This window comes from Alexandromys fortis, unplaced genomic scaffold (genome assembly GCF_014885135.2).
Source record: "Alexandromys fortis isolate MF-2015 unplaced genomic scaffold, M_Fortis_MF-2015_v1.1 scaffold_122, whole genome shotgun sequence".
Lineage (NCBI taxonomy): Eukaryota > Metazoa > Chordata > Mammalia > Rodentia > Cricetidae > Alexandromys > Alexandromys fortis.
The window spans coordinates 1925286-1938761 of NW_026068004.1; the positions used below are offsets into that span (position 1 = coordinate 1925286).

A 13476-nucleotide genomic window follows, 5' to 3' on the forward strand; every position below is an offset into this window, starting at 1 on the left:
GAGGCCAGCCCGGGCTACAGAGTGAGGGCTCCACTAAAATGAGAGCCGAATTCTGGGAGTAGGGACAGTGTCCTAAAGGAAGTGACATTGTATTTAGCCTTAGCAAAAGAACAGTAGTTTGTCAGGTGGAGAAGCCAAGGGAAAGCATTCAAAAGATGAAGGCTCGTGAAAGAAGCCTCCAAAAAGGTTCGGGACATTTCAAAACAAAAATATGGGAGACGAAGCTGTAAAGATTGTTACCTCTAAATCAAGGCAGACCTGGACATCAAGCTTAGGGGTTCATAAATATGGGGTTAGTCATTCTGAATCCCTTTTGGGACATATCTCTGAGAACCTGATTAAAACTAAAGTGTACCACATTTACTTAAAATTCTGGGTGCAACTAGGGGATTGCAGCTGATTTCCTGGGTGCAAAGTTGGTGGGAGGACAGGTTTGCCCAGGAAGCAGCCGCCGCCAGTGCCGTTGACTCCTACAGTCTCTCAGCACACTGTGGCACACTGTGGCCGCCACCGTTGGTGCCGTTGACTCCCTACAGTCTCTCGGCACACTGTGGCCGCGTGCCTCACCTCAGAGTCTACCGGGTCCACCATGGAATCGTTGAGGAATTTCACCATCACGAACTTCTTGAGGGCCATCAGGTTCTTCTTGTAGGACTCGTTGACACTCTGGAAGAGCAGTAGTGCGGGGTTGCTACTGTCAAGTTCAGGCAGCGATTCAGAGTCCAGCCTTCCCTGAAAAGCCGTCTGACTGGCGTGTTATCAGCCAGGCTGGATTCTCCCGTGAGTTCTGCCCACGTACTCTATATACATTAGTCACTTGGGTCACAGGCTTCAAAGCAAGGCAAACAAACAGAATTCTGGGTTGTTCTGTCACCAGATTCAGCATTGTTTCCTGACCTTTTTTGTTTATTGTCCTCTTCAACTTTTCTTTCAAACAACAAATGCCCTCTACTTAGCCATCACATAAAATGAAGCATTCAATTGGCCAGAATGTCCCAAACCATGCTCATGCTTGGGTACAGTCTCTGCCTTTTCTAGAGTCTCTTAAGTCCCATCTAAGCCGGGCGGTGGTGGTGCTCACCTTTAACCCCAGCACTTGGAGGCAGAGGCAGGTGGATCTTTGTGAGTTCAAAGCCAGCCTGGTCTATAGAGCGAGTTCCAGGGCAGCCAGGGCAGTTACACAGAGAAACCCTGTCTTGAAAAAACAAAAACAAAAAAATGTGCTTTGTGAAGTCAGCAGCTGTGAATCCCCACTTTGCCCAGCAGGCCACCTACTGTCACCTCATTCTGCTGCTTCAACATGAAGAAAGTGGAGGGCTTCAGGGAGGGAGGGCCAGATGGAACTCATGAGTACTGCCTTTCACATTCAAAACCCTTGGTTCTTGGCTTCTGCTTGGGGTATTTTTCGTAAATGAGCACTGGTTGATTTCTTTCTGATGGCCAGAAAGAAACGCCTAACATGGGAGCAGTTTGGGTGCTTACCCTTTCTTGATTTATGTCTGCCAGAAAGATGCTGTGGTTGCGGTACACATCCTCCTTGATGGGGTCATGCCAGTACTGTGCTTGCACCAGGCTGAGGAAGAGAAGAAACGAAGGTGCTTCTCTGTCAGCATGCTCGGGGCATGCTCCAGTGCCTAGGCAACCAAGAGACTTCAAAAGATGAAGGATCAAAGCCCCTATGTCCCAAACCTTGCCTTCTCATAGGGATGACTTTGTAGACCTGTCAACAAGACATCTATCTTACTGAGAGGGGGACAGGCCATTTGGAAGATAGAGAAAGTCCAAATATTTGGGGATTCTCTGTCTATCAAGGACCAAATTTCAAAGATTTTGGCTTTTCACAGAGATTCATCAATACTTGGCTTCCTTCTAATCACAGTGGCCCAGGCTGTCCCTCCGCACAGCCCCACCTCCCTACTCTCCTCTGCTTCTTAGTCATCCTGTAAGACGCCCCTTCCTCTCCATTATTACCCCCATCCTTCCTCAGCCAGGCAAGGAGATTTAGCCATCCCGGTGCAACTATCAGGAATCAGAACGACACTCTCTAATCTGTTCATAAATGTATTTGGAGCCAGAGGTGTGGGGCCCACCTGAAATACCAACACCTGGGAGGTAGGGGTCAGAAGTTCAAGGTTATCTTCAGCTACGTAGTAAATTTGAGGCCAGCCTGGGCTAACATGAGACCCTATCTCAAAAAAATGTATCTGGAAGTTCTAAAAAGTTTAATTTCACTGATACTTCAAAATTCAGAGATATGAGCTAAAGAAATGGCTCAGTGGTTAAGAGCACTGGCTGCTTTTCCAGAGGACCTGGGCTTGTCTCCACCCCCCCCCCACCCACATGGTGGCTCACAGCTGTCTGTAACTCCAGTTCCCAGGGATCCAATGCCTTCTTTTGGCCTCTCTGGGCAGCCAGCCACATACATGGTACATGTACACACACAAGCAAAACACCCAGACACATAAAATAATATACGAATAAATAAAACTTCAGGGCTAAAGGTACTGTTAAGAGAGAACAGTATTTGTCTGACTGGCAGTGGCTTTGATCCCCAGCACTGCAGACATAATTAGAAAAGTTCAACGGACAATTTATTAAGTAGGGCCATCAGTACCGATCTGCCATGCTGGAGTGTCACTGCTCGCTATTGTTGCCTGCAGGGCCGGAAGGCCCTGACAGACAGTAGACGCTCTGTCCTAAGGGTCTGCTAAATGATGGGTTCACACAGGACGTGAGACAAGCTGTGCCTGGATTAGGGGTGTGAGGAGAAGGGAGGCCGCAGAGTGAGAACACTGGGTGGGGCACAGATTCAAATGTAGGGGGACATCTTTTCGAGGTGACCGATCCTGGCTCACCAGCACAGTGGGAAGAGATGATGAGGAAGGTCTTTGGACCCAGTCAAGCCAGCTTCCTGGTGGCCTGACTTCCAGGAGGCCAGTGGCTAAGGGTGGAGTGAGGGCAACCATCGCCATGATGGGTCTGCTGTCAAAAGGAGACAGCTAAAAGGAAGATTCCAGGGACATTCCATTGAGGTGCTGGAAACCAAAATTCCATTAATCTATTCTAGTTTGTATGTGTGAGTATACATATATGTTCATATGGGAAGGTATGGGGATGACCCCTGTTCTTGTGCGGTGACAGCGGGTGTCCTCCTCTCTCTTTGCACCATATTCTTTGAGTCAGGGCTCTCACTAAACCTGAAGTTTACAGCTCTGACAGGTAAGTCCCCAGGGGTCCACCTGTCTCACAGTATGGGGGTTGCAGACGCATGCTATCGTACCCAGCTTTGCGTGTAGCTGCTGGCAGTGTGCACCCAGGCCCTCACATTTGCACAGCAAGCATGCTATCCGCTCAGCCGTCTCTCAGCCCCCAGGAAAGTCCTTTTAAGTTTACTGTGGCCTGAGTTGGCTTCTTTCTGGTCATCAGAATCCTCTCTCACGTGAGAGGAAACCTGACGGTGAGGCAGCAGGAAGAAACGTTCCTTTCGCGCTCTTCCCTCCGCCCCCCACCATGTTGTATGTTCTGCTTGCATGTTGTATGTCTCCCACTGGCCATCTGTGCGAATGAGGCTTTGCTTATATAAACATAGTTTAAAAAGAAAAGGCAAACAATCCGAGCTCTTGAGAGCTCAGAGCGCACAGCCTGGGTAGACTGTGCCGTAAGAGCTGGCCTATGTTGCTCAGCTAGTGACACAAAACACTCCTCAAGCCACCTTTCCTTCTGTCTAGTTGTCACCACCTTAGTGTCTCAGCCACCACTGTCTCTCAGCTAGACTATTGCGACAGGCCCTAATGCGCTCGTCTCTTGGTTTTCTAGCCCTCTCAGAATCCTCTTTCCACACAGCGGTAGAGTCTTCAATTTCAAACCTCCACAGCTCCGCACGCCGTCCCGGAGTCCCAATTCCCTCCTGGGCTGAGTTCTTACACGGTACAGCCCCGGCTTGTTTACTCAATCTTCCCACAGATCTCTAGTCATCCTGACCCAGAACAAGCCCGACTTGTCCCTGCCTTTGTGCCGGCCGTTCTTTGCTTGGCTTCTCCCAGGCTCCTTTCATCTCCTCCTTCACACCCAGATTAGAGGTACAGTGGAGGAGCCACCTTCTCGCCTGCAGATCCCATCTGATGTGCCTGTTCCCTCTCCCCAACTAAGCACGAGACCAAGGCACCCAACTAGCTTCTCTTCCATGGTGTCTATGGAGCCTATGACCAGGTCTGGCAAATAGTAACTCAGTATTTGATGACATCATGAATCAAAGACTTCACAGCTGCAACTAAAAGAGAAAACAAAATGACACTAGCAAAGGAAACAGAAAGCGGAATGTTTTAAATATAGCCCAACCACGACAACGGCCCAAACCTTTCTGCAGTGGGAACGCAGGCTGCACTGAATAGCTTATACTCAGCTTGCTTATCCCTAAAAATGCCTCTTTATGAGTGCACGCTACTGATCTCACAGCAGAGGTTCAGAGTGCCCAGGGCCACACTGCCAGCTGTTGACAGAATGAGGGCTCTCCAGCGACCCCCAGAGGAGAACCTGAGAAGCCATCTCCTTTCCCTTTATTTTACTTCATTTCCCCTCTTACTGGGTTGCTCCTCGGTACAGGCACACAGGACTCGAGCAGACAAGCTCCGCACCACTGCCTTCTGGGTATGCTGCCCCAGGATTGAACTCTTCAGCTGCATTCTGGTTGGGATCTGTTCTCTATGCCTGGTGCTGTGAGTTTCACAGGAAAGCGCTGCAGGGTGGCTTTGTTTTCCTTCTGCTCTTGACCGGGTGTTTAGCAAGCCTGTTTAGTATGGAAGCTCATGCATGTAACGGCTTGGACATTTTCTTGTATTACTTCTTTAATTCCAATTCACCCTTCCTCTGCTTGGAAAGTTCCGTTAGTCACACCAGACATTCTAACTGCTTCTCTCTGTTCTCTTTCCTACCTTTGTTTTAGTTACGGTACTAGTGCTGTGAAGAGACACCATGACCAAGGCAACTCTTGTAAAGGAAAGCATTTAACTGGGGGTTGGCTTACAGTTTCAGAGGATCAGTCCGTTATCACCATGGTGGGAAGATGGGGATGGAGTGGGAGCAGTAGCTGAGAGCTCGGTGTCCTGATTCACAGGAGCAGAGAGAGAGACACTGGGCCTGGTGTGGGCTTTTTGAAACCTCAAAGCCCACCCCCAATGACATACTTCCTGTAATAAGGCCACACTTACTCTAACAAGGCCAATCTCCTAACCCTTCCCAAACAATTTACCAAGGGGGGACTACTTATGCAAATATGAGTCTATGGGAGCCATTTTCATTCAAGCCACCACAACCTCTTTGAATCTTTGTTTTAACTTCTAGAAGATTCCCCAACTTTAGATTCCCACATAACTAACAATTAAAAAAAATTGGTTGTGATATTTTCAGTTTCTGAAAGTGTTCATTCTGATGGTTGCTTTTATTTGTGATCTGTCTTGGAGGAACAGATGCAATAGCATCTTCCTCTCTCTGAAGACAATTTTGGCATTTCTTTTTTCTGACCAGGAATGTGGCTCAGTGGTAGACTGCCTACCTCACAAGGTGCTCCTCTATGACCAACTCCTACCATGGGGAGGAGAGGGAGGCTGACTGGAAGCCCTTCCTCTGCGGGCAGAGCTCAGCTGGAGCTCATGATCTGGAGACATCAGCACCCAGTAGTTAGGAGGAGCCTTTGTTAGTCATTTCCTCCAGGGAGAGACCCCGCAAACCCTGCCTCGTAGTAGGTAACAAGGTTAGCTCCGAGTCTGGGTCTCCCGGTTACGCTGCAGGGAGTAGATTCTGCTTCTCCTGCTACGGTGGAGAAAGAGTAGTTCCCTGGATGTGCACGTCAGAGAACTGGGGAGTCAGACGGCTCCTGCCTTAGGTTTTCAATGAAAAGGCCCTGGTTTGGGCCTCACACATGTACTATACACTCCCAGTTCCCAAGCCTTCCTGGGGCTTGAGCACGGGCCACGGCAGTGTGCCTTCTGCAGAGGTAAAGCCTACAGTCTTCCTCCTGCTCCCCCACGGTCCTTACACCCTCCTGTTCGCTCTCTCAAAAACCTGGACTGGTTCTTATTTCCTCTCTTGTTCTCTTGGCCCTGTGAATTTTATCCCTTTTAAGTCCTTTATTATCTTTTATTTTATTTTTCTATTATTTTTACTTTTTTAAGACAAAGTCTCACTGTGTCTGTCACTCTTACTGGCCTGGAACTGGCTTTGTAGACCAGGCTGGCCTCAAACTCACAGAGATCCGCCTGCCTCTGCCTCCCGAGTGCTGGGTTAAAGGCGTGCGTCATCACATCAGGTCTCATGTTTTAAGAACATTTTTTTTTAGATTTATATTTTTATGTATGTGGGTGTTTTACCAGCACGCATGTCTGTGCCCCCAGAGGCCGTAAGAGGGCACGAGATCCCCTGAGACTAGAGTTATGCAGTTGTGACATCATTAGCATTACTCCTAGGGTCCCTGAGTGTGAATGCCAGCAAGGCACTCCCCCAGTCTGGACTGGACAGCTAGCCGCGCTCACCGTTCTTGGACAACTTTGGAGTAAGCACCAGCATTAATCGTTTTCCTGATGAAGTCACAGATGTGCGAACTCTCTCCTGGGCATCGAGGGAAGCCAAAGACACCTGTGTAGGTAAAAGATAACCATGCATTACTCCAGTAATCATGTACTGAAAGCCCACTGTACCAGGCACCGTGAAAACAAAAACAAAATGACAAAGAGCTTGAATCTGAATTCGTTTACAAAAAAAAAGCCCAAGTGCTGAGAACTAACACCACCACCAACTTCCTCTTGGCACTCCCCCAGGGACCTCTGCCTCAGCCCCACCCACATGTGGCACATGACTGCCTCATCCTCTTTCTTGGGAATCACCTGACTCCCTGTCCCCACCCCCCTCCCAGGTCATACTTTCATCCATGCACCTCCCCTTCCTTTAAATCCCTGTGTAGATTACTTCTGACACCTAAGACGGTGTAAGCACTTCCTGGATTGTCATTACACCGTATTGTTTGGGGAGTGAGCAAAGTCTCTACGTGTTCAGTGCAGATGCGATAGTTCCCATATCCTCCCTCCCCACTCCTGTCCCTCTCTCTGAAGACAGGCAGAGTCTAATAGAGCCCAGGCTGAACTCAAGCTCTCTGAGGATGATTCTCCTGCCCCCACTCCCTAAATGCTGGGATTCTAGGCACACACAACCACCATGGCCTTTCCCAGAAGAGTTCTCATCCGTGGATCTTTGCATCAACAGACAGGGAACTCATGCATGGATTCAGAAGGCCAAATGTATGCTGGGGTACAGCCCTGAGGTAGAGTTCTTGCCTTACATGTGAACACACACACACATGCACACATACATGCACACACACATGCACACACACACACACGGGCACACACACGTTTGCGCCTAGATCTAGGCCATCTCTGCATGCCCAGGCCCTGTTCTGGAGATGAGACTTTAGCATCTGCTTCTCTTGGTAAGGGCAGCGCTCACCCTTCATCACAGGGACTTCTTTCTGTAGCAATCTCCATTTCTATTGGTCAAAATGCAGAGAACAATTGATTGCGAGGTGCCCAACTGCAACGGACACATCTCCAGCCCTACACATCCAGGGCACAGGGAAGAAGGGGGCAGAGAGAGCGTAAGGGCCAGAGGGCCAGCACGGCTGCTGTTTAGAGTGTCATCTGTATATGACAGGGATGTTACACCCATGGAATCTCAGCAATATGGTCACCTACACAAGACTTGCGTAATGACAACACTAGTTGACGTGCCAGCACAGGTGGGAGAAACCACACAGGGCCCCACCCCTAGAGGAAGAACCAGAAGCAGTTAAGGATGGCAGAGGGAAGGAGAAGCAGTCTTCAGGATGAGTCCCTGGCGGGTCACCCAGTCCAAGTGATCATACACATATGAGCTGAGCAGCACTAAATGGACTCAGCTGCTCTCTCTCTCTCTCTCTCTCTCTCTCTCTCTCTCTCTCTCTCTCTTTCTCTCTCTCTCTCTCTCTCTCTCTCACACACACACACACACACACACACACACACACACACACACACGGTGTGGTATTGCCTGCCTATGATCTCATCACCCAGGCGGCTGAAGAAGAACTGCTAAGAGTTTAAGCGTAGCCTAGGCTACCAAACAAGACCTTATCTAAAAAGAAGGGGGAGGAAGAGGAGGGAAAAGAAAGAGAGACAGACAAGAAGGAAGGGAAAAACTGAAAGAAAAAAGAAACACAAAACATCAGCCAAATACAGGTTTGAAAAGAGGAGAAGAACCATGGGGACAAGGGGGGAACATTACCTTGATGTTGTCCCCCAACTGAGATCAGGTTGATCATGGGAGGCGACGGGCATCTCTGGGCCACTGCCCTCCTGCCGAAGTCAAAGGTGGCTGTCAGCTCTGATGGTCAGACTGGAATTAGCAACAGTCCCTTTACAGATTAAGCTATTTACTACACCATGGGTCCCCAAACCATAGAGGTCCCGGGTTTTCCTCCTGGCTGTATATAAATCTTACTTCACAGAAAACACAGCAAGAGGGGCTGAGAAGATGGCTCAGTGAAGCCATAAGGACCTGCGTCTGGACTGCATGCCTGGTACAGCAGTTCCGGGAATATCAGCACTGGGGAGGTAGAGACAAAGGGTCCCTGAGGCTTGTCAATCAGCCAGGCTAGCTCACTCCTGAGCTCCAGGTTCACAGAGAGACCCCAACAACAACAACAGCAGCAGCAGCAATGTTGTCCAGGGAGACGGGTTAAACACTCACTAACCATGCCTAATGACCAGACTTGGTTCCCGGGCCCCACGTGTTGGAAGGGGAGAATACATTCCTTAGAGTTGTCTGTTGACCTACGCACACGGCACCAAGGCATGCATACATTTGTGGGCAGCTGTGCGCATACACATACACAAACACAGGCACACCCACACAAAGTAAATGTAGTTTTGACATTTTTGAGTTAAAACAGAGGATTGGTCCAAGCAAGCTCAGGCCTCCACTGGTGGGAACGTGGGACTCCCAATAGAGTCTGTTGGTTTTTAACAAAGGATTTGAGGACTAGAAATGGGGCATCTGAGAGAGGAACCGAAGGAGCCATCTGAGACCTCATCAAAGTTAAACATGCTTGCAAAACCGCACAGAACTGCAGGGACTCTGGCCTTCTGGGGCTTACAGTCAAAAACTCAAAATGGAAACGTGGTTGTCATTTTGCCTGCTTATTATCTTATTATAGATTGGAAAATAAGGCAAATTGAATTCTGCCAAATTTGGCACTTTACCTGGTAATTCAGAAGAAGGGGCATGAAGTCTATATGCATGCAGAGGGGTGTTTGGGGCTCGGGGCTAGAAGGGATGGTGAGTTTGGAACCTAGCAGGGTCTGCACACTGGATTAGGGGAAGCTATCCATGGAAGGTCCATTTACATTTTGTATTTGTCCTCTTACTTGTGGTTAACTTGTTTCCAGTGCTTTTAAATTTTTTTAATTTTTGTTGTTTTTTTTTATTTCCTGCTATGCAGAAAATTTTTATTTTTAATATACTCAATCACAAGTTCCAAATGTTTGCTTTGTGTGGTCCATGTTTAATGATCTTGGAAAGGATTTCTCTGTAATTTGGGTTCATGTTTTTGCAAGTGCTTTGTAATAAATCATTACAATTTAAAGTTTTCCTTTGTTTAAAAAAAAAATAGAGGATTGGAGAGATGGCTCAGTGGTGGAGCGCTTGCTGCTCTTGCAAAGGACCCAGGCTTAGCTCCCACCACCTACACTGGGTGGCTCACAATAATGTCTAACTCCAGCTGGAGGTGATTGGATGCCCCTTCTGGCCACTAAGGGCACTGCAGTCACATGTTCACATACCCCGCACACACATAATTATTACCAAAATAAAATCCTTAACAATTTTTTTCTCTAAAAATGTAAGGTTGAGAGTAATTGAGGAACACACTGCACATTGACCTTTGACCTCCACACACATGCTCACATATGTGCACACACAGAGAAAGAAGAGAAACTAAGTTCCACACAGCTGCTTACACAGTGACAATTTAAGACTGACTTCTTTCTGTGAGACAGGGGGACCCCCAAATAAGTGCAGCCAATTGAGCTGAGCAGAAACATCAGTTCCCTGTCAGGAATGGCACGGCACAGGAGGGTACTTACAGAAACTGGCCTCCCTGGGAGAAGCCCATGGCATTGTACCCCTGCTGCAACTTCGGATCCTTTTCCAGAATCTGGCACACTATCTTCACTTGGGAATTGACATTCAAGAAGAAACTGTTCTCCACATCCTAAAAAAGGAGCAGGGAGGTAAAAGGAAGGAACGGTATGCAGACAGCATCTTCTCTAAGGCAGGGGCTGACCCAGATCCATGCCCTCATCTGACCACTGGAGTTCAAGGGTCAGCTGAGCATCCAGGAACAACCCTGCAGGGAAGCACCTGGGAGGATGAGGCAGGAAGATCATGTTCCAGTCCAGCCTAGGCTACATGCAAAACCCTCCATCCCCAAACAAAATGAAACTGAACCAGTGGGGCTATGGCTTGCTGCTACAAATGCAAAGTGAAGTGTTCAAATAGCACACTTTATCAAGCCCGGCAGCAAGCCTCCCAGGGAACGAGCTGCCATCTTACCTCCATCATGTTCTTCCCAATCTCGAGAGACAGGACGTAAATCCCAGGAAGTTCCTTTTCAACCAGCTTCTTAATGGCACCCATGCTTAAGGGGTTGCAGCAGCTGTCTCCTGGCCAAGGAAAATGGTGACGGAAATCCGCGAATCAAAACGTTGTTCAAGAAACAAGAAACATTTTATGTCTCAAAGGACAAAATCAAGGATATGAAAGGGCGGCGCACAGAGTGGAGAGACCTGAAAATGATGGTCTACCGCAGGCTTCTCCAGCTGTGCCCACATGGCGCCCTTCTCAGGTAGAAATGCTCACGAGACCTTGGCTATATGGGTGCATGAAGTATGTGTACAAATCAAATATTTACTGATAATAAATCATAAAGAAGTTTATTATAAGACAGTTCTTTGGCACAAATTTGACTATTTATTAAAGGAGAAATTAATTTTACAAAATTATAAAATAGAGGTACTTGGTTATATTTCCATAGAGAATTACATTTTAATCTGGGCATAGTGGATCATGCTCTAAACCCAGCACTCAGGAGGCAAAAACAGTCAGATTTCTGTAAGTTTGAGGCCAGGCTGGTCTACATACTGAGTTCCAGTCTAGCTAGAGCTACATAGTAAGACCCTATCTGTAGTGGTGCACGCCTTTAATCCCAGCACTTCAGAGACAGAGGCAGGTGGATCTCAGAAGTGGAGACCAGCATGGTCTAAACAGTGAGTTCCAGGACAGCTAGAGCTACTCAGAGAGACTCTATCTTAAACGAACTGGAATTGAGCTCTGGCTGAATAGTTGATAATGAAAGACACAGAGCATCCTCACTGTTTTTCATAGTTAACCAATATATTGATTTTATAACCATTAATACTGAAACTGCTGACACAAATATATAGCACAAATATCAGAAGCATGCTTGCTTCAGAAACTGTTGGAAGTGTGTCCTAATCCCCAAACAAAATTCACTTACTGATTTTTTTTTTTTTGCTTTTAGATGAAACTCAAGTCAGCAACTCAAACAGCAATTTTTAAATTTTTATTTATTTTAACTGATGGTAATGAGGTTTGCTTGCATGTAAGTGCATCGCATGTGTGCCTGGTGCTTGTGGAGACCAGAAGAGGAGGTCAGAGGCCCTGAAAGCGGAGTTGCAGGCAACTGTAAGCTACCATGCGAGTGCTGGGAACCAAACTGGAGTCCGCTGAAGATCAGAAGTTCTCTTAACCACTAAGCCATCTCTCCAGACCTCTCCAACAGCAATTTTAAAGTTAATCATTGGAACACAATATGATAGAAAGATAAGCTGATTTGGTACTTACACACTGAAGAAAATATTAAGTCTTCGTTTCTGGCAATAGAACCACTATAAGAGCAGAAGACGTGTGCACAGTAGAGCACTGGGGTTCATGACACCAGCAGCCTGGAGTCTAAGCAGAGTGTCTGAGGCGGTATTTTGTTGGTGTTCACGGCAGGTCGGCATGTACAATGCCAAGTGCACGTGCTCTGTGTTCAGAACCAAGGCCCCAGGGGAGTGGGAGAGGCAAACGTGACCAGAAATAACTTGATTCATTTCATCCTTGGATATTGAATGAAATTTTGCTCATTGAGGGTTCAGAATACTGTTGCCACACTTTTCGAGATCCCCGCATTTCATGACGTAAACCCACATGGGTCTCTGACCCACAATGTAAGAAGTTAGAAGCCAAAAGTTGAGACGTCAGACTCCAGAAGGAGAGAAAATACTTGTGGAACATGTATCTGAGTTCAGTGTCCAGATACACAAGTCATTCTTTTCTTTTTTTGGTTTTTCAAGACAGGGTTTCTCTGTGGCTTTGGAGCCTGTCCTGGAACTAGCTCTGTAGACCAGGCTGGTCTCGAACTCAGAGATCCGCCTGTCTCTGCCTCCCGAGTGCTGGGATTAAAGGCGTGCGTCACCAAAGCCTGGCTTACACAAGTCATTCTTACAATTCAACAAGGAGAATAATATAATTATGAAATGGGGGCAGGCTGGAGAGAGGGTTCAACTGTTGAGAATGCTCGCTGCTTATGGTGGGTTGGATAAGAAAGGCCCCACAGGCTCATATATTTGAATGCTTAGTCAAGCTGTGAAACTCTTTGATAGGATTAGAAGGATTAGGAGGTGTGGCCTTGTTGGAGGAAGTGTGTCAGGTGAGGGTTTCAAAAGTCCATACCAGGGGAGGCGCCCGCGCCGGCAGACGGAGCTGGGAGGCACCCGCGCCGGCAGACGGAGCTGGGAGGTGCAGGCAGGAAACGACGGCGGCGGCCTAGACTGGAGGGGACCTGCGCAGCGGCAGAGGTCGCAGGCAGCAGGGACCAGCGGCAACACCGAGAGCAGATCGCCCCACTACAATTAAATCAAAGAGGTAGGCCTTTGGTTGGCGAGGGCCCTGGCAAACGGGGAGCCGGGACCGGTTCCGGAAAACCCTTCTTAGGGGTGAGAGGGTTCTTGGCCCCCAGCAGGAGCCAGGAAACAGAGCGAGGGCAATTAGTAAGAGAAGCCTCTGGCCAGCAGAGAAACCTGATCTGATTTTAAAAGACCAATTAGATAGCATTGAAAGGAGGAGATGGGCAGGCGCCAAGGCAGAACATCACCCATTAATCAGAAAAACAACATGAAAACACCAGATCCCAAAGATCTTACAACAGAAAGATTTGAACACCCTAACACAGAAGAAGTGGAAAAAATTGACTTTATGAAAGCAATAGAATCCCTTAAAAAATATGTAATAAACACCCTTATAGAAATGGATGAGAAGAATAACAAAAAGTTCGAAGAATTAAGTAAATATGTACATGAGACCCTGGGAAACCAAGAAAAAACGATC

General features: G+C 47.7%; 1 protein-coding gene across 1 annotated transcript in view; it reads right to left on the reverse strand.

Moving 5' to 3' along the window:
* The window catches only part of Ppt1 (palmitoyl-protein thioesterase 1), a 28163-nt gene that overhangs the window by 3793 nt on the left and 10894 nt on the right, over nucleotides 1-13476 (reverse strand). Inside the window, exons 2-7 of the mRNA XM_050161396.1 lie at nucleotides 10639-10748; nucleotides 10170-10297; nucleotides 8311-8381; nucleotides 6528-6630; nucleotides 1483-1573; nucleotides 568-666 (exon numbers count right to left, since the gene is read on the reverse strand). Coding sequence (XP_050017353.1) covers nucleotides 568-666; nucleotides 1483-1573; nucleotides 6528-6630; nucleotides 8311-8381; nucleotides 10170-10297; nucleotides 10639-10748 — 602 coding nt within the window. The remainder of the gene's footprint in view (nucleotides 1-567; nucleotides 667-1482; nucleotides 1574-6527; nucleotides 6631-8310; nucleotides 8382-10169; nucleotides 10298-10638; nucleotides 10749-13476) is intronic.